Source organism: Lineus longissimus, chromosome 4 (assembly GCF_910592395.1).
Source record: "Lineus longissimus chromosome 4, tnLinLong1.2, whole genome shotgun sequence".
Taxonomy (NCBI): domain Eukaryota; kingdom Metazoa; phylum Nemertea; class Pilidiophora; order Heteronemertea; family Lineidae; genus Lineus; species Lineus longissimus.
Genome location: NC_088311.1, coordinates 20854493 through 20880289, shown reverse-complemented (window position 1 = coordinate 20880289; position 25797 = coordinate 20854493). Strand labels below are relative to the sequence as shown.

Sequence of the window (25797 nt, the reverse complement as noted above, 5' to 3'; positions counted from 1 at the left end):
GCCTTTTTGCCAAAGCAAGCGGGAGAGCTTTAGATAAGGTCCATACTCAATTGATCGCCTTGGAAACCTCTTGACATATCAATTGACTCCGAGTTAACAAGGCTTGACCGGGGAGTAATTCTGACGAAAGAGGAAGGTCGGAATTGCGGATGCTTCTTTAGGCTCCAGGAGTTCGGAACATGGCACAGATACTGAATGACGACACCAACCTTCGGATTGCCATGATGTTCTAGATTGACCTTCCTGTTGCCTTTGTAGTAATAAACAAAGTGGTCTTAGATTGGTGAAACTAGAGTATATTCATCCAATCCCATGACAAGAAACCATCTGCGGTATAATTACCATTTGGACCAAAGACGATGACAAGACCAGGAAGCTGCTGACCTGGCCTTTCCGCCATTCCTCGCTAATTAACCTTTCTAGGGCTGCATTGCCACTAACGCTAATAAGAGCGAGAGAACATGAATCAATATCAGACATAGAAATCTTATAAGGTAGAAACATACATACTATAACGCTTTTGATTTGAGCAATTAACAATGTTGCTATTAACAGAATATGGTCTGTTTGGATAAATTTACACACTCGATGTTGGGCTGGTGAGGAAAACGACGTTTCATGCGCGACACAAGGATCTTGGGAACAAACCTCTCTCTTTGGCATAACTGCATTTCTATTTTCCTGAGCTGCATATAAGTACTAACGGCCTACTTCTTTAAGAATAAATGCCTTGAGAGTTCTTCACACAACATTTGCCACAATTAGCTCGACGTCACAGGATCTTGAATGTCACCAAGTCACTCCTCCAGGGCCAAGAAAAAACATCTTATCCCATCATCGGGATGCTACGAACAGAATATCTGATTATCGGAGATCGACGCGTGTCCTAGAGTTACAAGCAGTTCAATAATTGCGACTAATAAACCATTGTACTCTTCTTATAATTCGAATCATACTCCGCTATCTTGTCACCGATAATGAATACGAAATGTGGAAATGGCTCGAGATGAAATATCATTGGAAATATTACTGGAGTGAACTTTTCGAGGAATTGGCATGTTAGATGAGAAAATATCCCTATAAATGTTTGTGGAAATCAGCCAGGAATATTTCAAAGAGAATTATTTTGATGTATTTTTTGACAATTTCTACATGTCAGTGACTTAGAAGCCACGCAATATTTTGCGATGAAACTTTTGCAGCGCTCCAAGAAGATTAAGGGGCAAACAAACATGACAAAGTAAGTTGTTTTGAAATCCAGCAAATGTCAGAAGTACAGTGGCCATTGCAAGTGAGGTTGATGTGATCTAAATTGTGTTACTAGAAACACACACGAATATGAATATGGCATATGAATTATACATACCACAGAATTAGATCAATTTGGGTGAGGTGCAACTTCAACATCGGTGCGTGTGATATACAGATAAATGGCATGGATTTCTCCAGAGGTACAGGCAGAGACTACAGAGGAAATACCTCAATCACGATGTTCCGAATGAAGTTTTCATTTCTACCAAGTATTGATCCATTTTCCTCTCAAGAATAAAACCATATCAAATTGCAGAGAAACAATTACCATTATAAGTAGCAACGTTTTAGAAACTGTCAATATTGATGAAATCATTATGAACATATGATACTTTTTAATAAACATGTGACACATTGTATTTGCTTTCTTCTACGAAATGATTATTTCTGTTTATTGTGATGGTTTGCAATATAAATTGAAATTGATGAATAGTCTGTAGCGTCGGATCGTCATAATTTCAACTAGAATACTGTGTAGGGCCTACAGTGGATCCCTGGTAACACGACCACTCATGGGACCGAGGTTGAATGGTCGCGTAACCGGGGCGGTTGCGTAAGTGAAGTTGAAAATTTGGGGACAGAATGCACGATTAGGTTTTCCTGCCAAAATTGTTGATATTGTTGTGAGTTCAAAATTCAGAAAAATTTTCAAAGCCAAAATTTTTTGGGGGCTGATGATGTTTCTTCATATTGAGCAGAAAAAAAACAAGTGAAAAAATATTGGTTTTTTCATCCTTCTGATTCTGAAAAATTTTCAAAGCCACAATTTTTTAGCGGCTGATGATGTTTCTTCATATTGAGCAGAAAAAAAAACAAGTGAAAAAAATATTTGGACGAAGAAATTTTTTCATCTTTCAGAGTTGAATTTTTTCATATGCAATCAATGTAACTTCTCTAAACCAACTTCAATCTGATTGCAGCTTCACCAAACTTGTCTTTGTTTTGCTAAGTACTATTTTCGCAGCGTTTCAGAGATTTTGCGAAAATATTTGCGTGCGGTAACTTGCAATGATGACTGATAATTGATTTGATTTTTCTTCAAAGTTTCTTCCAGGCTCTATTGACACAAATAATGACTGTTATGAAAATAGATACTTCAGACTTTCTTCCTCTTCATATCAAAGCCCCATTGCCTCTTGGAGTTTTTGAAAAGTAAGGAGCTGTATTAGGAGACAATGCTGTATATTTACTTTCTTCACCATATCAATACATGGAAATTATATTAGGTTTGCAGTGTGGGGGAGCAACATATCTTCAATTTGTTAAACAAATGGTCGATTATTTGGTTATTGCATGAATGCTCTAAGGAATTTCTAACTAAGAAATCAATGAAATTTACCTCCGAATTTCGCCTCAAGTACAGAACATCAGACAAATGTTAGACAGAAAATTGAGGTAATGGGTATATACTTCAGTAATTAAATATTAAACCTAAACAGCAAACACAATCATTGAATTTAATTCTTGTGTAATAATGGACAAGACATTGGAAACCCATTAAGTCGATGATAAAATGTCCATTACTCCCCAGCAGGTCGCGTGCCGTCAGCTATTAGGTTAAGATATCAAGTGCAGCAGAATAGCAGTCTTGGGAATTCCACGAGTTCTCTCTAGGACGTTTTGTTGAGAGATTATCGGATGTTTCGCTACCGATGCGATCTATCGTCGAATTGGAATGCTTTGCAGTCCCATAATGAGCAGGTTTTGGAGATAAGACCCGCAACAGGCGCTACATTTTTCTCCTTGCCATGAAATAGGTGACAGCAACACATCCAAGGAGGTTGTGAGACTCTTGGGGCCGTGGTTAACGGAGCAAACCAAACGATCTTGCGTACAGTTTGGATGCACACCGTGGTCAGAGCGTCCTAGCCTGCACCACAGTGCAAAACAGCCACCGAAAGTTAAGCGCAGACTATGATTGTGTGAAACAGGCATCTTTCACTCACTCCTGCAGCTTGAAATGTCTATGTCCAGGCACTGAATTCAAAAATTATTAGGGCTAATCCACTGCAGAGCCGGCCCGATTTCGGCCTGGTGTATTGGAAAGTGTAAAAGCAGAGCTGAGAGGGCACAAAGGCCAATTTTCAGGGGCATCGACTGCCATGGCAGCTGTATTACCTCAGTTCAATTCCAGGCCTTTTTGTCTGTGCCACCACTTCCCCCCTGAGCCGTCTGTGTCAGCACTTGTCTAACCGCTCCCGTACTCTATGCATATCGGGATACAACATCCAAAATGGGCATCTAGTCCCTGAAATTGGTGGGTATATGCAGGCACTTATCAAGTAAAAACCAAGGAATATCATTTTAATTTTCAACTTGCCAGAGTATAAAATGAATGAAACATTAACCTTAATGGGCCACTCATTAACAGAGAAACAATTAGACACAACTTTCTTAATTGATAACCCCTGAGAAATGCCTGGTTCACTTGATAAGACACAGAAGTTATTCAAGGTATAATTAATGAAGGCCATTGCAACTGATGCATCCAAGAAATCCAGTAAATTGTTCCAACGCTCTGCCTATAAAAACACATTACTGTTGAGTAGTTTTTAATGAGGGATTTTATCAGCTTGATTGATGGCTGTTGGAGATGCTCAATTTAGTGGGAAAAGGAAAGCGACAAGCGACAGATATGTTCCAATCGTTGATGAGTTTTTCATTCATATTTTGGGCTGTCAGAAAAATGAAGTGGATAGGAGTGATCTTTGAAGTTAAAGTGAATTTCACTTTTGGCATAGTGATCTTCATCACTTTAAAATACATGTAGTATTGAGCACCCAATCCAAGATTAAACAACTTAAAGATAAAGCACACCTCCTCCAGCCATGACTCCTGTTGAACTTTTATCAAAGTTTTTAACAATTTTCACACAAAAAATCACTGAACCGACAGCTTGGGGTGGGGGTGGGGGGTACATCAAAGGGCACCAAAGTGAACTAAACACCCCTTTTTTATTAAAAGCGTGGGTGCGGAATAAAGCAAGACTGCCAAAAGTGAGGGGGAGTACATCGATATCATTCAAATAGAAAATATAAGCAACCCGAGGTCATATCTCGATATTGGACATAATCCTAGTTTGTTTATTCAGGCAGTATATTGATCATCAGCAAATTACTTGCCTCAATTCAATGCTAGGAGTCAATTACCTCATATCGGATGACAAGAGAGGTTTTGTGAAAAAAACATACATTTGACACAGCAATTTGTACTAAAAGGTCAAGTCAAACACCGCCTCAACACACACATCACAATACATTTAGCTCAATTTGCACATATCAAATTTTCAATAAGCACCCCACAAACATGCAATAGTTATTGCTGCAATAAGCGATGAAATGATCAATGATCGCTCTCAGCAATATACTTAAAGGTTTTTCAGCCATATGCTCCCTAAAGGTACTTTGCAATGATGAAAAATCACTTAAGGTTTTTGATGTTCCGAAAAACCTCTGTGGGGTTTTCATTTAGCTAAAACACCTCTGAAGGCTCAAATACCTTTATTTCTAGGATTGTGCCTTTGCAACAGAATATCACCTAATCAATTAGAACTGGATGTAATGATAACCAAAAGTAAAAACGGCACAATATTGGAAAGGTCAAAGCATTAGCCGTAATTTCCCAAAGTCAAATGCTTCCAGAACATACTTAAGCATCACGCCCGCTATGTAATTTAGAGAAACATCAACATAACTACACTAGCATCAATTTTTTTGTTAACAATCTTTTGTAATCGGAGGAATCTCAAATTAAAGGATGATCATATTATGTTGGGTTAAAGGTACAGTATCCTCTTTCAACTGACATCTATAATTTGAATTTGAAACATTCTAGCAGTATACCGGGATGCCACGTGTGATTTCCTTCCAGTACTTCCCAGCAGAAGTGAATTTTTAAACTCTCATAACCGTCTGCTGACAGTCCAGTGACATGCTAGAATTTCACTGTTCTTTGGAAAACAAAGAGCAGACTCCCAAACCTGAAATTGGCTTTCTTTTCATTTTGAAAGAGTTCTATTGCTTTAGGATTTCAAAATCTAGCCGGCCAAAATGGTGATGCCTATAATCAACCCGTAAAATCACTCTGACTATAGTACATTTCAGCACCCTCTGTTCTCCTTCCCAAGCAAATCAATGGGCTATGAAATCCCATCCATTTCACCATGTCATTCGCCTATCTATCAACTCATGTGAGAAAATATTCATTGTTTCAAGACAACCATGTGTCAATTTAGACCCCAAGGGTCCCCTTAGCAGGGAGATATTGTGAGAGGCAGTAAAGATAATGAATGAGGAGGGGCATGAAGAGCTATATCTGTCAGCTTGCTCATCTTTATTATCTCATAGGGAAAGTAGAGATGATGACACTTTACAGTGTAACCTCCCTTAGCAGACACCTCGGTAAGACCAACAGTGCTTTTGGTCCAATATAAATCATTTCTATATTGACCTCTGCGATCAGGACACCTCATTATTATAGAGGTTAGTCTATAAAAGCCATGATTATCAGTATTCACTTCCCAAGAAGTATCAAGTAGTAGGCTAGGCACTGGTTCCCAATTTCGTTCCCAATCAAAGGACAGAACTGTTTTGTGAACTCTTACTGACATGATTGACACTAAATGATACCATAATTTCCTTCTGAATATCAAATTGCCTCTCCGAATACCTATGATACAACGAAAGTACTGATAAGGCCAAAAGTACTAGTAGGGCTGAATGATTGGTAGGCAAAACCAGTGGCCAAATTAACTTCAACAACTATCACTGACACATCTTGGTCCACTTGAATACAAAGCATCCTATTCTTATTCCTAACACAGCATCTCCCAGGTGAAACAATAACTAACCGTCATAAGTGTATTACCGTATCACTTTGCCACCGAAGTACTCTACTGTTTTTGTGGGCATTTCATTTCTGTGGATGACACACATGATATCAATTCGCTAAAGTAATTATTGAAAAAATTTATTTTGTAAAAAGGAAATGGCCAGGGCCATTGTGCTAACCTCCCTCACAGACATGCTACTGTTTTCGATTTTAGCCACCTGGTGGCCAAGCCAGGAATCGACTCTTCCATAAGATGAGCTAACCTCTCCGGAGGTGAGCTATTTTCGTACAACTAGCAACCAAACCTCAATCAACTTAAAACTATTGTTTCGTGAATCAAGCCTCTGACTGACGTTACTCTATATTATCAATGACAGGAGACAGTCCACATGAATTCCAATCGTCCTATTCTTATTCCTCTCAAAGCATCGCCCAGGTATAACAATTACCTCCTGTCTCTATTTGAGCTGGACATGCATCCGAGACGACAGGTCCCCTAGCATGAATAATACATGTGATCGTCATCACCGCAGAGTGATAGCATGTGTAATAGCATCCCAAGTGGATTCCCTAAGGATACAGTCACATGGTTTGTCGATAATAGTGTATGTGATTAGAACAACACCATTGAGACAGTCACAATGCTCAAGATACTATCTCTCTCCGAAGTCCCCCCCACCGCCCCCCTCGCCACACATCTGACACAGCCGTTAGTATTACAGCTATACCAACTGCACTGATAAAGTGCAGGTTTTGTGAGGAGACTATCAACTACCTCCAGGAAACATAGTTTTTGGTCCTGAAGATTTTATTGGGATTTCCTGCCATCGTCACAGGGTGGCCATACTTCATGTGATTGGAACAACTGACAAAATAAATTAGTAATGATCAGACTTCTATAGTGCTAAATCCAATGTAGTTTCATCGCTCAAAGCACTTAACAACATTACCCAAGCTATTGGCCTGTACTGGATTCTGGATGAAAGCGCATCTGCCTGAGAGGAGTATCCACACATGGTTTGCACTCAGGACTGGCATTCACATTTAGCCACCTATGCCAGCTAGCTGCAGCACCCATTGACTCCTTGATGGAGAGAATCAAGAAAACAGTTAAGCGCCTTTGCCTAAGAACACAAAGACCCTCCTGTGAGTCGAAATGGCACATATACCACTAACTGATCAATATAAATGACACCCTTCCTTCCTGATTCCATCATCATTGTCACATCAGTGACACACCATTACTAGTATCATATCAACTATGACACGCTTGGTGTTCTTTCACAGTCTTCGTGTCTGGTTTTGTCACATCCTGACTCCCCGAATGATGACTCCAGACAAGGTGGATCTTTATCTACGGTTCAAAGAGATTCATCAATCAAGTGCGAAATGAAGAGTTATGTCGATATTTCAATAACAGACAGTCAATCCCTTTTGAAGGCATGAGATATTAGATATATATCACTCTTGTCTGTACAACACTTTGATTGTACCAAAACGTGTTACACTTCAATGAACCTCTAGACAATGGGTTGCATGTAACACCAAAATATCCAATGATCATGACGTCATGTTCTTGCTTGGGGTTTGCGTCGATTTAGTACTTAATGAAGTGGTCTTAGATCGGTGAAAGTAGAGTTTTATGCTACGAACATCGGTTCTTTCTGAAATTAAAATTTGTGAGGAATCTGCAAACTGTTGACAGTATATTGGCAGTTTGATGACAAATTTTAATCAGGAATTCTCTTACCTTCCTTCTCAGCATCCTCAGGCTTTTTATTTCTCTTGTGCACTAGAATAGAGAAAATAGCATTCTTGATTATTTAAGCAAATCACCATAAAAAGGAGATCCAATTGAAAATCGATTCAAGTAAGAAGCACATAAATCCAGTAGAAGCACCCAATTAACCATACTTGGGACTTCATGATAACTGCTGTCCTTGATGGCTACATATGCCTCGATTACAGAGGTCAAGTAGAACGGAAAGGAGCACTAATGGGACCAAAATCAGTTTTCTCAAAAGAGTGGGTGTCCTGCAAATAGAGGTGTCCACTAAGGGAGGTAGAAATCTATGTAGTAGAAAACTGTGTGCAAAATCGTTTTGCAGAGGTTCAAGGTGAAATAGATTTTTCCCGAATCATCCCAAAGTACATGTAAGATTGTCTGTCCCAAAAAACAACAACACTTTTTCGTCAAACCTGGTGTTCCAAAAAAGACCATTTCCCCATCTGCATTGACATAAAAAATGAGGCGATACATAAGAAGATGATGAACACAGTACAACCATAATCTAATTTCAATATTGACATTAACACAGCTCAGTATGAAATTATTATAAATAATCTGGTCATAATCAAAACAATGTTTGCCTCTGCCAATCTCTGGCATTGATCCGGCTGTCTGTACTCATTTCTCGAACCAAGCAACTCAATTTGCCTCCTACCACTTGTGTGTGGTGTTTGTAATAGCTCCCTCTTATCAGCTGTGGTGTGGCTTCCTCTCATCGATAAGGAGAGGCTTCCTGGTATTAGATTCTATGGTTAAATGTGTCTTGGGCACTTTGAGAACATTTTTAACCACTAAAGGACCGATGATGAACCTCAATCACATATGGGTCAGAGAAACTACCAGGAAGAACTTCTACTAATTGCTGCAGACTAGCTTCCTTTTTCTCTAAGGAAATGCTTGCTGGTGTTTTGGTTTGCAGCATCAGGTATGTATACCCAACTTATTCTTTGTGGACACACCTGAGGACTGATATTGTCCGCATAGATGATGGCAGATGTCCCAAGAGACTGTTGCACTGGTACCGGGGACTGGTTGTCAGAGATAGGAGCTGCGGAAAAACAGAAGTGAGCTGGTCAGAGATGCAGCAATCACAGGTGGGAGAAGAGACTTTGAAGAACCTGATGTTCAAACATTGTTATCATTCATTTTGAAATCATCCCAGCATTATCACTATCATGACACGTACATGTATTATCACTACAAAACCACAAGGTTATACTGTACCTCAAGTGATATTCAACTTCAAACCTGATTTTACATCAGTTTTCATTATCCTCCAGCTTTGAATGAAAGAAGTCGACACCTTCTATCAATGCTATTGTACGACAAAGCCACATATGGCACTAAGGAGACATTCCCATAAAACACATAAAGATTTATCTTATAACATTTTTACGATTCTAAGCGGGATTTTATATCAGTGCTGCATGCCAGCAGCTACACGGTGCAGATCAAAACACTACTCGACAGCTGTAATACCGGTAATGAAAAGTAATGGAAAATGTACTTGTTGGCTGATGATATTTTATTTGGTGCATCATGAATATTGACTCGGTGTACAGGTACGGTAACTGGATTCAACTTGTTTTTTTATCTGCACTATACATACATGTACGATTCTGCAATATTTGTAAAAAATTAGAAAAATGTGTCTAAAATATTTACTGTTTCGTTGCATTTCTGACAACAGGCAATCTGATATCCGTCAACGAAATGCCACCTCATTCTCCGCTCAAAATCTGAACTTCTCCATAATTGTCTGGAGACCGACATCAGATGCACCACTGCCGGGCCAACACTTTCATTCCGCCAATTCTAAGAAAATTATTACACAAACCTGCAAGCGAGTAGCTATCACTAAGTTAATATTAGGACATCTCCAGGCAACTTATTAAGTGGTCCGTTGCCAGGTTAGCGTGATGGCTAACAAGACGAGATAAAGGACACATTGCAGACTTGGTTATGATATACATCCATTGTAAGTGACTTTTTAAAAAAGTAGGCAAAGGTACATCTATAGTCGGCTGGGGAGGGGGGGTCACTCTCAAAAACAGGTGTAGAGCTTCCATGCACTTTCGATTTTCAATAAACGGCCTGCTGTGGGTGGAGCCAACTCTAATCCCCATTTGCTGGCATGTATTTATTACTGACCCCCTATGATTTGCCCTCAAAAAAATCAGCCCTTATCAAACATGTTTTTGTACAAGGATGCACTACAAGAGTCGTTGGAGTGGCGATGTTCTCATCCTTACCTTTGCATGAATATCCATCGACCTCGAGTTGATATCCTTTCTTACAATCACACAAGTAGCCTTCGTGTCTCTGGATGCATAACTGTTCACAGACCATCTCTGACGAGCCACAGTGACCTAGACGAGAGAAGAGATAGAAGTTGAAATATTTTACTGATAACAGCTGATTGTTACATGTATAAAGCAGTGGATGCAGTATTGTTCACAAACCATCTTTGATGGTCCACATTGACCTTTACTATGAGCAACAGGAAAGATGCAAATTGATACAATTCAATATATTTTACTGATAACAGCTGATTGCTACATGTCTTTGTATGGATGCAGAAATACCTCTGAAGGTATAGTAACCTCACAGAAAGAGAGGACATGCAAATTATAAACATTTAACTGATAAGTTGGAGGCTGTTCTCTGGAAAACAAAGAATAGACTCCCATCCTTGTAGATATTGGCATTCAAGTCGTTTTGCAAGAGCTAATTGCTTTAGGATTTCAAGTTCTAGCCAAAATGGTAGTGCCCTGTGGTCATCCCATAAGCATGTGTAACATGACTCATAGCTCGTATGCTAAATCTAGCACGACAAGACAAGCCATAATGCCAATAAAGTCACAAGGAGCATCAAAGTATCCTTATATTAAAGTCATATCACTCGCAACCCAGACCACAAGTGCAATAACATGGTGTAATTAATATGCCACCAACAAGTTCTCAGTGAATCTGAAAATCTCTTCAAATCCGTTGCAGACATGTAATTGGTAACAATAATCGCAACTAATCCAATTTTCAGCGGAAAAACACTTGCGGCAACAAGTGACATGTCATGACACGCAAGACTACGACGTGATCCATTTATCATTGTGGCGTACCAGTAATTGAATCGTCGATTTCAGCCAATCGGAGTGAAGAAGTGGCTACGGTTAGGATTACCAGCTTGTGATGTAATTCAAAGGTTATAAGGGACCCGGCCGGAGGAATCCGTTTCATCCAAACTGTCATCACATACTGATGAAGTGGACTTAAAAGGGGCCTTAGGTCTTTGTGAGATGTTAGCTGGGGTGAGAGTAAATCTGTAACCGAGTGAGTCAGGGGACTTGATGATGCACAGAACGTGCTATATGGGAATTAATGAGGTGGCAAGATATGAATGCAATGAACATAGTTTCAACAAAGTCTGTGCCATATTCAGGGTTGGGGTGGCTGGGGAACTACTGCCCTCGACAGACACTACAAAAAGTGTTGTTTTGGGGCGGATGAGGTATAAAGTAATGCTCTACCCAACAGGAGAGCCCATTACCCCCACCCCATGACAAAATATTATGGCGAATCGAGCTGCTTCATAACAAAGTCTTAATCCGGCCAGCGAATAATCTTAACATTTCAATTTCATGATATCCGAGGTCCTGAGATAGCTGTTGGGAATGTACCCTTCTGAAGGGGTTAAGCACTGCATGCAAACACAAGTGACTCATTATACTCCTGCTTTGCAAAGAAACTCGCAGTCCTTCAAATCAAATCAGCATTGAAATTTTGAATGGTTGTGAATGGTTTTGGAATCGAGTTAAAATTTTTCGTAATCTGAATGATCAATTTATTGGTAATTCGAAGTGCATTACCATATTTGATCAGCTCATTACCATATTTGATTAGCTGAACTTATTCCCTGAATAGACCAATCATCATATGCTATGTCATAACTCCAAGTATTGATGAGCTGGCACGACTTTCAAGGAACTGAAATTCCTGTCTCTTCATAGTCCTTCAAATGAGACATATAACCCTGGTTCCTTGTATCAAGTTCCCATGCCAAGACCCCACCAAGTGAGAAACATGCATAGCCTGCCTACATCATTGTAAAAATTTGAAATTGGTAATTGAATTTGAAATTTCCTAATTACTTAAATAGGTAAGAAATACTTCAAAACTGCCGGTATGTAGACAGATATACAAATACTATAAATGCCAAGTTTCAGCAAATTTGTATGCATAACTACACCATGGCATTGAGTAAACTGCCTTTCTATTTTCCTGGACCACCATTATCACAACAGCATACCCCTTTAAGCCACCCTGGAAGTAAGTCTCTCGATCACGGCCATTTTTAATATTGATTGCTCTCCCTGCAATTCCTGTTCTTTATGCCAGCGATAATTTGATTTGAAATGGCAGGTTATAACGAAGGTGAAATGAGCATAGCCGCAGCTGGAGAACCAATGAATCAAGGGATGGCGTGTTGTGGCCGATGGTTGGAAACATTTGATGCGAATTACTTTGACCTTATTGCAATAACTTTGTCCCCAAAAGTGCAATAACTTTGTCCCCAAAAGGTGTGAATTCTCTACGGAGTAGCTTTTAAAAGGGCTGCACAAGGAAGTGATTTAAACCGCTGTGGCCCACGATTATAATCACTGCTATATGCAAGAAAAAGATCTCTCATCTGCTGGAAAAATCGCTGGGTTTTAAGGACATTATATCCTTTAGCCATGGCACGGATGTATTTTCCCTTAAAAAGCGTTTTGTTTCTGCCGTCTACCATAAATGCAAAATAAAAAGTGCCTGGTCTTTCCCATTACCGTTACTGACCATTACACTTAGAGTCATTGGAATCATCCAATAACCCTATCATATTGGGATTCCAGATCTGCAAAAGCAGGGGCCTCACATAATTCCTATTCCTATTCTGTTGCCATATTTCTCTGGTTACGACCTTCAGCTGTCCCAATCAATGTCGTCGCACTTCCATATAGCAATGAATAGAATTTATCATGGTGATTGAAATGAATTATGGGACCTGGTGGAAAGGTATAAATCACAAGATGTGTATTGACTCCCCAATATGAGGAATGTGGCCTAAAAACGAGGCAAACAGATCGACAATTTCAGATAAAGGGGCGAGTTGAACTGAAAGAGCGCCACCTGCAATAAGAATTTTTCACTGCCTGCTTCCCTTACTGGCTGTGTTCAAGGGAGGACCATCTGGTTCAGCAATGTCCAACAGCAGCATCAAATTATTTTGGCAGCATCCACGAAAAAAGTGACTGGGAGCAATGTGCACACCTATATAGTCAGTGAACTATATATGGTTACCGTAATGTTTATGTTGACCACTGTGACATTGAAAAGTAGGTCAAAATGAAAACACGTGTGATATGTGATGAAGGCTCAATAGATACACCCACCATAAAAATGTGGTTGCTTTAGGAATAACTGTATAGCTCCATTTAGCTTTTCTGTCCACCCCTCAACAGTTAATACTTAAAAGACCTTAAATTCAGGCAACATGTTTCAAAATATTTGGTGCTCCATCGACAATGTTCTCCATCAATAATCAAGTATAGCTAGCCCCAACTTGTGCGATAAAGGTGTTAAAATCTGTGACCTCATAACGCCACACCCTACTTTAGTCCAACGCACACAATTCTTCTTCTAATTTCTATCAGAAAAAGACATCTGATACAGAAGAACATTGACTTTATCAGAAATGGGTTCAATAATCCCAATGACTGATGAAATCAGGAGGCAAACTGATAAGAATATTGCTACAGGGTTGCGCCTATGTACGAAGCAAGTGTGTGTGTACATCCATTCAGAAATTCTCCACTATTTATCAGTGTTTTGATACAGAGAGGCTCATCAATGAGCCAACATTTTCATTTGCTGGCCATACTCTGTGTTAAGGACACTGATTTCTGTCCCAAATTGGCAAATTCCATTCACCTTGACCTCTATGATCAAGACTCTCTATTGAGAGGGGCATATGTCAGTCCCAAGGTTGTCCCTGATAAAGAGGTTCTACTGTATGCTTGTATTTTCGGGTCACCCTGTATACAGAAAATGAAACACTTTATTCTCATCATTTTGATCATATCAACACATAGCTCCTGGTGATAAATAATTTGTATGGAAATATGAGGTCAATGTAGCTAGGGACCGCCACACGGTTCAAATATGCATTGTGTGGTCGAGATTCAATTTGTGATTACTACAGTTATTGGAGGTATGTGGGAAATCAGATGGAACTGTGGGAGATCCATGGCAGAGTGTTAGAGCACCAGGCTCATAATCAGGAGGTTGTAGATTAGACTCTTAGATTCAGCGAGGAAGGATCACTGTTCTATCCGTTGTTTCAATTTCCTCCAACAAGACCAGTAACCCAATATCCCAGCTCTATCCTTTGAATAACACGTAAAACAAGATTCTGTTCCTAGTGTCTGCTCCAGTGGCTAAGATCTGCCCAATTCACTACCATATGTTTTTACATCTTCCAACAAGCTGACCAGTCAGTGGCCAACAATTTCTAATGTAGACTTTGCTGACCAGTCAGTGGCCAACAATCCTGACGGTAGACTTTGCTGACCAGTGAGTGGCCAACAATCCTTACTGTAGACTTTGCTGACCAGTCAGTGGCCAACAATCCTGACGGTAGACTTTGCTGACCAGTGAGTGGCCAACAATCCTTACTGTAGACTTTGCTGACCAGTGAGTGGCCAACAATCCCGACTGTATAGACTATCGCAACCAATCAGGACCAACAATCCCTGTAGACTACCAGTTGGTGGCCAAAAATCCCTCTGTTGTCTTTGCTGACCAGTCAGGGGAGATCAGATATTCTCTCCCACTCTTCAAAGGTTCCTGCTGTCAACAAGAGGGAAGCTTTTATAAGTACTGTAGTTAGAATTATTGGGTTGCCTGTGAAGAGGGTAATATTGGCAAGACAAGAGCGAGTCAATAAAATAGAGTTCACGAACGTCTCCTGCCATCTGTGCTATCTCACAATCTGAACAACTTATTGGGTGGAGATGACCTTAAAGTGATTTCTTTGAAAAATTATAGTTTTTTTGTAAAGTAAATGAACTGATCTTATTGCTACAATTATTGAAAATGGCAATGAAAAGCCAATTATCAATGGTAACAGAGATAGATGTTCTGGAAAAGCGAAAGACGGACAGACAGACAGACAGGCAGACAGACAGCGCATACCAATAACCCTCCAGCCTTTGAATTGGCTGAGGTGTAAAAAACTGCAGAGAACTAATGTCACAGCTCAGCTCTCAATTTCCTGTAGATTTTACATCTTGATGACATCAGAGAAAAAGATTGCAAGAGCGGTAATTACGCTTTACAAATTGCTAGAAAGAACAGAACATTTCCTTTTTAACACTTTCCATGACATTCATCAGTATCGATTGGAAAATCACCAGTTTACACTCAGTTTACACTCAACTGCTTGAATAACTAGTTTTTACATTCCAACATGTCATAGCATTTCAAAAGTTATGACAAATGTCACATTCTAGCAGTGCATTAGTTTTCACACAGTGTTCTTCATCCATGTCAGGAACCAATGTTGTCATAAACGTCACCGAGAACGATTGCCAACATCAGTCTTCACGGAATGTTCTTTTGAAACTGCACTCAGACCACAGGTGTTTCCATCACTTATTTGCCATCAGGGAATAGTGTGTTTTATATATTTGGTTTGATGTTCTGATTCTGAAGATACATGATACTCCAAACCACCATCTTAACATTTGCAATGTGTGAACATTTCTGAAAATATACAATTTTCACGATTTATATTGAGGTGGATTATGAAATTTCTCCGCTTTTCCAATCAAAAGTCAGTATTTTGAAAATATAGTTTATGAACCACGAAGAACCAATTCTGTCACAAGCATCTCATTGAACAGTTTGCCTACACTACATCGAACAATTTTCTTTAACCATATCAAGACGGCATTCTGACATAAACATCAGTTTTCACACGATGTTCTTCACCAGACTCCGAGCACAGGTGTCTCCATCGCTTAATTGACACCAGAGGATCGCGTAATTTGTAATAGGTTCGCCAGTATGGTAAGACAAATTGCTTAACGATTGGTTAATTGCGTCGAGGATTGAAAGTGACAATACAAGGATTAGGTGAACGATTTACAGCACAGCATGATCACAACTGCTCAGTCCAGCAATCGACAACAGAAATTATAACAGAAATGATCCATTCATGAGCTGACGGAATCCAACCTATTTCATCGTATTCATCAGATCCTCACTCATTTTAAAATGATTACAGTAGAACCTCTCTATTATGGACACCCTCAGGACCGACAATTGCTCTCCTTAATAGATAGGTAACCTGATTGAATGGAAACTACCACTAGTGTTCTTAATAGAGAGGTTTGTCTCACCAAAACTGTGGTCAAAACAAAACATCATCCATTATAAAAATGAAAAACTGTAACCAAGTTGTTTCAGAATATAACATTACAAAATAGCTGAGTACAGAAAATATATGCAAACACCAACATTTGCCAGGATAAACCAGCAATTTACCAAGAATAACGCCACAACATACACAGATCTGAATAATTTATCATGAAACTACTCCCTGCGAACAAAGACCAATATAGATTACAAGGTTCTTGTCACCACTTTTGCATGAAATTGTGGATCTGCACAGGACAATCTTTCTGTCGCCTCAAAATTTCTGGTGGTTGATGGCATAGGCAAGTGTCCAGGAGACTTTTAAACAAATTAATGGAATTTTGATAAGTTCCCTCAAATATATTGACTTCTGCTTTCAAGAGTCCTCCGGGCATCTTCTCAACGAAACTATGATTCACGGAAGACTGACTCAATTAAACCAATTAACAAGATTCGTGCTAATTATGCCACTGAATGTAAGCTATATAACATGGGAATATGGACACATATTGGTCGTTCAATAGAAGCCGTTGGTAAAATACACCATGCTGATTTTATAATGTTTTAAACTTATAAAGATCAAAGCATGGTCTGGTTGACCAACACCATCTGCTATAACATTTTTAACCAGTAAAGATCAAAGCATGGTCAGGTTGACAAACACCATGGTGTTTTCAAACAGTAGTTATTGATAAGTTGTCTGTTTTGACAATGTTTAAGGGTCTGTCCCGGGGGTCTGTTGAGTTGGAATCAAATTGGAAGAAGTTATGCAAGAAGGTGGTCAATTGCCATTTTTTCCATTTTTGTAAGAATGGGCAACTACATGTACTACAATGAAGGTAATGGAAAATGCATCAGGACAACAAAGTTCAGTCCTTGACACTGTATATTGGCAATGTCAACCCTTTTAAATTATTACCCGACCTGAAGACAATGAGTATAATTGTCAAAAAGTTACTCGACTCCATTTCCACAAAACTGGCACTGCCCACTTTCTTCTACAAGAATCAATTGCTCTTCCGCAAAGCAGACGTCAATAAATGCTAAAAAGACTACACGTATTCAACATTTGGCATTTGTAAAAATTTGGTACATCATTATTAACTCAATTACCAGAAAAGTGATTTTCTCTGAAGTCTGTGTGCAATTTATTCGAACGAAACTTGATCATGATAGATTGTAATGTCTCAAACGAATGTCCAGAGGGGAAATATTAGTACATCATACATCATTGAAAGTGTTGTATACTCCCAGGGATATCATTATAAGCAGTTTAGGATTACAAATTTTCGGTAAGATTGCAGCGGGCATTTTATGAAAGTAGCATGCTAAATATCCGTGTATTTACTTGGTTTATGATAAGGATAAAAACGAAATTTCCTGGGGACATTGTGTTCACATGGGACTGATAGGGATAAAAAAACGATATTTCCAAAAGAAAAGACATGAAGGAATGGATGAATGGACCTAAATAATGTTGTCAGTATTTCCAATTAACTGTTATCAGGTAAAGAGGGAGGGCTGTCATTGTAACAAGCTTGTGAACCCTGTGACTAAGAAAATATCACAGGACCAATTTCTTCATGTAGAAAGACACTGCAGCTAGAGCCAAGAAATGACCATCTGGCACTGACTTTATACAGTTGAACCTAGAGTAATTTCACCTGAAGGATCGATTGTGCGGCAAACAGGAGTGTAGTGGTCTCCATTGTATAATTCATTAACCACGAAACCACATGACCATTATCAATGATCTGGAAGGAGATAACCAACAAACCAAGCACTCTTGAGCATTGGAGGACTCCATTTATGCTACTTGACTTGTACAGGATACGTCATTGGCTAATGAAACATATCACTGACCTTTGATATATGAACAAAATCCATAGCATTTCCACACTTGTTTCAAAGTCAACTATTTTACCCATAATGATGTAAGAATACAATATGAAGAGCAGTGAAAAACGATAAACTATATTACTGCAGCAAAAAATCTTTATATCTCCACAAATTAGTGGTTTTGTCATGTCTGGTTGCAAACCTGGAGACTAAAAAAAGTTGAGGTTTGTGATGTTACCGACAGTCACCACCTGGGCTGATGTGTGATAGTAGAAGGTGACCTCAAACCAGAGCCTTTTTAGCCCTTTCCACACATTCAAGTGCCAAGACCTCAGTAGAGAGGGCCATCCTTAATAAAGAGGTGTTTGCTAAGGAAGGTTCAACTGTATTCTACAGCCAGGAAGACAAAATTTCATCACAGGACAAGCCCCTTCCAGCATTTCCAATAACAAAATAATAAACCCAACCCAATTTCTGCAGCTTCTTGTGAAAACATCATCAAAGATTCAAGCCATGTCTCAGCGAGGTTTGGCAGCAACAGCTAAAGTGCTACTATCAATAAGGCATAATGATAGCAGAAAGGTACTTTTACATCATAGGACATTGATTCAACTCACTTCTAAGGCAAAGAAGATATGGATCATCGATGAGAGTGGCATTATAATCTTTGCAATAGGTTGCAACCAGCATCATCTGCGAATGCATGAAATCTTCACTTTGACAAAAAAGCTAAAATATCTCATCTATTCCGAGATTGTTATTCAACAGGGCTGCTAAATTAGGAATATTGTTTCTGTAAGACACACATGACACATACCGCTTTAAACATTATTTCTTTCATTTAAGTGGACATCTTTAAGATTCTTAGTGGATGAAATTCAGTGAGTTAATATCAATTTCATTTTCAAGATAGTTACAACATTCCCTAGCAGATGGCGCTTAAAGTCACAATCTGAGACAGCGATGAAGGAGAGTTGGTTACTAAAATGCTGGTAGTGGAGACCTTGCACTTGTTCGTGCAGGCATGAGTACAAAGTAGCATAGAAAAATGGGTACAAAGACCTCCAGGCCTCTGTGATATCCTGACACCAGCAATCAGCAACTTGAACAGTCATTTTGAAATCAATTGTGCTTTGAGTATGGATTGCCTCACATGATATTGGTTGTTTCCTCGATTATGTTATGGACATCTATTGACAGGGAATGTTCTAGACCCAATCGATTTTACTTTGCTGGTGAAGCCATCAGAGACAAATTCTTGTTAAAATTTGAGATTCATAATTTACCCTATGTGAATGCATGCAACCTAGAAAAACATGCCGATGTTCAGAGTGTGATCAGCCCAATAAAATATTCAATGCCGTGGAATATATAATTTACCTGAATGGCCAGGTAATGTTCTTCAGTAAGCCCGGAAATATTATTTATTATTTAAAAAATTTTTATACGGATAATGGCAATAATACATGGCTTCAAGAGAGAAGATCTTATTGAAATTACTGTCACGGGGTTGTCAAAATGCTAAATCATGCAGAAGTTGAAATTTCACAAAACCGCTAGACAACATGGCTGTGAATATGTCCTGGTTCCCCCATGAATCAATAGGCATATAGGTGAAAAGGTACCCAAGCATCTGAAGGTTGTCAATGAATTAGTACACAGTGTTTGTGTAGAGATATAAAAGGATTTTGACTGCCTAGACATTGCCCCTTTAAAGGAAGAGTATAGGCAGAAGCCAGCTGGGTCAGATTAAGTTACACAATGTCACCAATAGAGGCCTCTCCCTTCTCACACTGCAAAGTTACATATCCACAGAAACTATCCACTTTGCATGAGGAATGTAATTATTCCTAAATCAAACGCACGGCAGGTTTCCAACTGTTCACTACCAATTTGACCCCCTATCTCCTGCCTATAGTCACCCTTTAACTCCCAATTAAAGGTCTGGTATGAAGATTTTATCAAACTCCAGAGATCAAAAGCCAACTTGCATGCACTCCTAATTTGAACACCTAAATCCTGCCTATAGTTGCCCTTGAACTCCTGATTAAAGGTCTCCTATTCAAATTTGATCAAATGAAGACTCTGTACTCACAGACCCACGTGCATGCCTGGTGCCTTGGTCTCGTCAAGGAAACCTCCGGGGACGTGAAACAAATCTATGTTACTGGAAATGAAGTGGTTAGTATGTGTAGCACGTCACCTAGCTACATTGTTGTACATATCTGCTATGTCATATATCTATTGCTGTATAAAGCCGACAACATTTAGCATGATGTACATGAGGCAGGGGTTCTCGCCATTAGCAAGGTCGCCCAAAGAGATTTGGTGCAGATTTCATGAATTTACAATGTACATCAAATGAAATGATTATTGTAAACTGTTGGAAGTCTTATATTTCTTTCAATTTTAGCAAACCAATGTCAAATGTGCATTTTTACTTATACAAAAATGTCAACCGTAATGCATTATCCATTAAATTTCAGTCACATATGCGATAAATTTAGTCTATTGCCACTTGCCAATTAGCGAACTCTTAGCATCACGGATTGTATACAGTGGCGCTTAACTCAACATACTATTGTGGCCAATGAATCTCATTTTCAATCTTGTTTTCAGGAATTTGCAGTTCCCCAATATTTCAATGTGCAACATTAATATTTAAAAGCTAATGATATCATTCCATAAAATATATCAAAGTGTGTGCCCTCATCAAATGTGTCCACTGTGAATTATTTTACTTTGATCTGATCAATTGTCAGGTATCGAAAAAAAATAAAATCAATTCAGATGAAACATACACGTCATCTTCAGTTATTTTGACATGTTTGATCGATGTGAACACGAAATTTGTGTACATAATATTTATAGAGAGCCTGCGGCAGTTTGAATACTGCAGTGAGATGTAGGGGGCAGAGGATGTCAGGAGGTCAACTGGCGTGGCAAAAGGTTAAGTCTTAGGAGAAGTTAACATATTTATGAAGATTCACATTTTCTTTGCTCGTTTTGGCAGATTACAAATGCAACATGCTCTTTAGTTAGAATACTGTAAACCCCTTTATTTTTGTGAGCCGAATATTTTGCAATTTTGACACTGGTACAATCACAAACTTAAGTGGTACAAAAATGTAAAATTTTGCCTTTATCATTGTGTCATTTTATCATTACCATTGCTGTCCTGAATAGAGGGGTGTCCTGATTACAGAGGTCAGATTGTACAGAAACAACCCACTTTGGACCAAAATCACTGTCCCAAATACATTTGATAGAGAGGGTGTCTCACAAAATATAGGGGTTCACAGTTAAGTGAATTGCCCAAGATCACAAGCAGTTTTTCATTGCCATGTATTGAAATTGAGCTCACAATTTTTGGATAATGAATCCAGCGCCCCAAACTACTACTAGGGAGCCTGGAAACCAATCACATGGTCAGTAGACATGGTCAATGAGAGATAATCAGACTGAACAAGCCTTCAATCTCTGAGGGTAATTACAGGGTTTTAGTATTCCCTAGAGGGTGATGTTGTATGGAGTGAGCAAGAAGGAAATGTTTAAATGTGCAAGTACTGTATCCTGAAATAATGTTGGTATCTTAAAGTTTGTGTTTTGACACTCTATAGTATAATAACAGTAATCTTAATTAGATTTTCTTCTCGACCATACACTTTCCTAATTATCTGCAAACATGAAAAGAAAGAATTTAAAATGCAGGCAAATATTCTAGCACCCAGAATAAAGTTTCCATCCCTAAAGCTTTTATATAATTTAAAAATTTAGCAAGGCAGATTGATTTTTTCAAAAATCTTTAACAAGACAGATTCTCTTTAATGATCTATTAAGACACTCCAGAATTAAAAAAATGGAAAGTTTTTGTCAGACATTAAAATCTTTCACAAGAAAATTAAGTTCCTATGGATTCCATCTGCCACAAACAAGGAAATGTTCCTAGGGGTCTTTATTAAAGGACCTGTGGTAATGCTTTAAGTCTGGCACTATTAAAGGACCAATGGCATCATATAAGGGCTCTATTACCAAGCTGTCAGCAACCCAGTCACCTACCACTCTGCAGTAGTAGGTCCCATCATCCAATTGCACATGAAATGGAATTGGGGATAATTTTGAATCAAAATAATAGCGATAATTGCGCAGAAGCCCAATCACTTTAGAGGCTATATTTTATAACCCTAGTTTACAGTGCATAAGCAAGTAACATCTCTTATATTCCTCAGCCCAGAAGCCCAATTACTTTAGAGGCTATATTTTATAACCCTAGTTTACAGTGCATAAGCAAGTAACATCTCTTATATTCCTCAGCCCAGAAGCCCAGCTCTTATATTCCTCAGCCCAGAAGCCCAATCACTTTAGAGGCTATATTTTATAACCCTAGTTTTCAGTGCATGAGCAAGTAACATCTCTTATATTCCTCAGCCCAGAAGCCCAGCTCTTATATTCCTCAGCCCAGAAGCCCTATTACTTCAGAGGCTAAATTATATAACCCTAGTTTACAGTGCATAAGCAAGTAACCGCTCTTATATCCCTCAGCCCAGAAGCCCAATTACTTTAGAGGCTATATCATATAACCCTAGTTTACAGTGTATAAGCAAGTAACAGCTCTTATATTCCTCAGCCCAGAAGCTCAATTACTTTAGAGGCTATATTATATAACCCTAGTTTACAGTGCATAAGGAAGTAATAGCTCTTATATCCCTCAGCCCAGAAGCACAATTACTTTAGAGGCTATATTATATAACCCTAGTTTACAGTGTTTAAGCAAGTAACAGCTCTTATATGTCTTAGCCCAGAAGCCCAATTGCTTTAGAGGCTATATGATATAACCCTAGTTTACAGTGCATAAGCAAGTAACAGCTCTTATATGTCTTAGCCCAGAAGCCCAATTACTTTAGAGGCTATATTAGATAACCCTAGTTTACTGTGTATAAGCAAGTAACAGTTTTTATGTCTCTTGCTCTCAGCCCAGAAGCCCAATTACTTTAGCCTAGCCTATACTGTGCACAATGCTCTTTATTTCCTTATCAGCCGCAACTAACATGATACACTATAACCACAGCAGCTCAATGAGTCAGTAAGGTTAGTCCCCTAATGACCATACTACAGAGGTAGAACACGGAAGACACGTCAGGATAAAAGCCAGTTAGCATGTGTCACCAAGGATGCGCATGGCAATTACGCCAGGCGCCGATTATCCGCCTCAATGAACCAGCGAATAAACGACATCAATGGCTAGCGCAAAATACATAGCAACCGTGTACATTTCAGAATTATGTTGCGATAAATGAAAAGATGAGGTTTATATACATTTACCTTGAAAGAAAGGGTGTAATTCCGTTGGGAGTTCAGCGCTGACGACCGTAAGGGCCAAAAGGAGAAATGTGACAAATGTCTTGACAGCCATCTTTGTGAGAGGTGGCCTTTATCAGGTATTCCTATAAAGAAATCCACACGGAAATTTAGCGCGGTTTCACAGAGCGTCCTTTAGTGTGATTCCACGATATTTGATAGTCCTGTCATAGTGGAGCAATTCGGTTGAATATTTGGCGCCAAATTACACAGAAATGGACATGAGATGACACAATAGTCATATTCTGCTCAGGTAGCAGTCCATTGTGGCCGAGTCGACTGCTTTGACGGGGATGCTGGGTCGGCTAACGGAAGATACCATTCTAATCCTTAACGGTTGCATAGATGGCGATAGCGAACGTTGGTAATGTAAATCCCGGGCAGAAATCGATATGGGATTAGCATTCACGACCGACTACTCATCTCATCGTCACTCTATCGACGTAACAAAGAACTGAGTATTTCAGTTCTGACATATCGTATATAACTAATACTTGCTATCATACAGTCGCTAAAGCCCGTGCGACCACGTGGCGAGGAGTCCAGTTCGCGCGCTTGAGCAGCATTTTCGCTCTTCTCATCACCCAGGAGACCGAGTCCATAGTTCCGATCTGTATGAGACGATGCTTGTTAGCGGCGGAGATTGCATGGGTGCAACATTGTAGTTAACGATCTTCAAAGAATTTGGGTAAATTGACGAATTTTGCGCTTCTTAACCGTTTGGGAGTTGTCTTGTGTGGTGCACCTTAAACTAACTACTGCTTCTGAAATCCTTCACTTACTTTCCGAACAGGGTGATATAGTCTCCCAGCTAGATCTTGCCAACTACTACCGGAAGACGAATTACGCATTGTCCGTCTCGGCACTGAGCTGTGAAGACGGGTGCTGAACATATTTGCAAATACCAAAGTCCGTACGTGACACAGCGCACCGCGGTACAGCGCAGAAACGGCTCCTGATCAACTTCACAGTATCCAACAAATGTAACTTTAGCACAGTCTGTTTATTACAAAGAACGTTGGTATCATGGCCAAGATGATTGCATATCACTTGCGGACTGTGATGAGGCTTTGCTCTGACGTTACTGCCAGAAATAGAATTGCATACGAAATAAAACAAACATTGGGGTGTTCCTTGGTATTTGTGTCCTTAGGCTACGACAGCAGGAAACTCTAGTGTAAGAATAAGCATATACACTAAAGCTTCCGAATAAATACAGGGGGATTAGTCATTGGTATAATATATTTGATATAAACGGGGACAGTTCAGAATCTACCTTGCATAATTTTTTTGATATCGAATTCTGTCGCATAGTAAGGGCCGCTGTGGTCTTCCTGACTGAGCACTGGACGTCCTGAGACAGTGATGGGATATCAAGATCGTATTAAACCAGAAGGTAAAGAGTGTGATCAGAGAAATAGGAATACATGTAGATATATCATCATTTCTTCATCTAAGTGTGCCAGTTCGTGTGGATAGACTACCGGGTAGTCCATTTCGTCATCCTATTCAAACTGTCTCATAGTCAGGGAGAGGGACGAGGCGGGCCGGTCAACTGCGGCTGGAGTTTAGTTTCGGATGGCTTTGTCTGGCATCATCAAGATAGAGGTGTACACCGGTACGTATGGAATACCTATCATGTAACTGTACAACCAATCCGTTTGCTGTTTTAGCCATTGTGTTGTCATATCTAATATTTGGAAACTTCGTCGATACCTTAGGTTTATACACCATCTTGACCACGAAGGTTTTCATCTCATCTAGATAGTATAGAACAGGAGGTTCAGGATGCATGGATAGCCTACCCAATAAGAAATAAACTTTACAACGCGTTGTGAAGGCATTACCCTGGTCTAGCTGCCATTTTCACCGAGTTCTACTACAAGACGTTGTGCTGGTGACATAGCCTATTAATGCGCGACAGTCGGTCAGGGTCCACAAAATCGCCTTCTTCGTTGAAAGATCGCTCTGCTAACTATAGACTCCTATGCAGTCCATTTCGTCATCCTGATCGTCCTTCCTCGATATGTTACCGGGTGACAGGACAAGGCCGATCCACTACGTCCGGAGTGCAGCTAACAAATGCACAGCAATATCTTTTGAATACATTTGCTTTTATTTCGGGTGTCACAATCACGGAGACAGGTTGTTCGTTAGTTCACAACACTGCCACCAGAGAGCAGGAATGTACCACTCACCCTTGTGTGTCATGTTTG

At 39.4% G+C, this 25797-nt stretch overlaps 1 protein-coding gene across 1 annotated transcript in view; it reads right to left on the bottom strand.

The window, feature by feature from the left end:
- The window catches only part of LOC135486631 (pikachurin-like), a 66283-nt gene extending 42443 nt beyond the window's left edge, over window positions 1–23840 (bottom strand). The window contains exons 1-3 of the mRNA XM_064769578.1: window positions 23546–23840; window positions 10183–10299; window positions 7892–7933 (exon numbers count right to left, since the gene is read on the bottom strand). Coding sequence (XP_064625648.1) covers window positions 7892–7933; window positions 10183–10299; window positions 23546–23636 — 250 coding nt within the window. The 5' untranslated portion in view covers window positions 23637–23840. The remainder of the gene's footprint in view (window positions 1–7891; window positions 7934–10182; window positions 10300–23545) is intronic.
- Window positions 23841–25797: the final 1957 nt, after the last annotated feature.